The sequence below is a fragment of the Perkinsus marinus genome (genome assembly GCF_000006405.1).
Source record: "Perkinsus marinus ATCC 50983 genomic scaffold scf_1104296930488, whole genome shotgun sequence".
NCBI lineage: Eukaryota > Perkinsozoa > Perkinsida > Perkinsidae > Perkinsus > Perkinsus marinus.
Window position 1 is genome coordinate 79,402 of NW_003216064.1, and position 968 is coordinate 80,369.

Here is a 968-nt window from a genome sequence, read left to right on the forward strand (position 1 = left end):
ATCGGAGAATTTGAGCCCTACAAATCGGAAGAAACTCCACCCTAGTGGAAAAGGCCCATGACTCTACTATCACATAGTACTACGTTCACATCTTGTGTTACATGCGAACTCGAGTCGCCCGTTTGGGAAGTTTCCCAATGGCAAACCTATCGTACGCTTATTCCGCCTAGTTTTCACGGAAAATTCCTGAAATTTCGGAAAATCTCATAATCTCGGTTGAGAAAATTTCTCCGCATTGCAATGCTATTACCCTGCACATTGAAAGGCGCAGAATGAGTAGACTCCGGCCCAGTAGAAGATGCCTCCGATGCGTGCTGGACTGTCGATCCGAGCTCTCCTGAGAGGTCCGCCTCCACTACCATTCCAACCACAATGGACCCACCTAGTCTCCCATCATCAAAAACAGTAGCATAGGTCGAGTCCAGGACCTCCTCGCCCCTCATAAGCCTCAATAATGTATCGTTGGAGCCCTCTCGCCTTTGGGCCTTCCTAGCTGCCCTCGCCGACCGACTAGTCGACGGTGGTGGTGGTGGCCGCTTCCTTACAGGAGGCTTGGGTGGCGAGGGCGGTAGCAAAGACCGCATGTCGACCTCAGAGACACTCCCGATGGTCTCTACACCAACCCATGGAATACCTAAGGGGACTGCAACTACTCAGTGACTCGAGTGACCAACATTACTCGGCTCGTCCTTCACCCCGAGCTCTGATATGACCACCTAAAGATGATCCCCTTCACATGGGCCCTTCCATAGAGTTGGCTCACGTCTCGTAGTCCCGCCTGGACTGTAATAATGGTAGGATGATGTTCAGAAGCTGCTCATCCGTGATGGAGTTTAGTGCCGAGGAGGCGGCGGCTATACCCGTCGTTTCGCTCATGTATCGCCCAGCGTTACAACTAGCATGATGCGCGCCGTTTACAGCGCGTGCGATTTTATCCGTTGACGGAAAAATCCCCAAACTGTGAGAAA

The 968-nt window shown here is 52.1% G+C and overlaps 1 protein-coding gene across 1 annotated transcript in view; it reads right to left on the bottom strand.

Moving 5' to 3' along the window:
- The window catches only part of Pmar_PMAR006374 (hypothetical protein), a 1,205-nt gene extending 332 nt beyond the window's left edge, over positions 1–873 (bottom strand). The window contains exons 1-5 of the mRNA XM_002786912.1: positions 764–873; positions 680–716; positions 383–634; positions 251–337; positions 1–17 (exon numbers count right to left, since the gene is read on the bottom strand). Of these exons, the coding sequence (XP_002786958.1) occupies positions 1–17; positions 251–337; positions 383–584 (306 nt within the window). The 5' untranslated portion in view covers positions 585–634; positions 680–716; positions 764–873. The remainder of the gene's footprint in view (positions 18–250; positions 338–382; positions 635–679; positions 717–763) is intronic.
- Between the last annotated feature and the right edge of the window lie 95 nt (positions 874–968).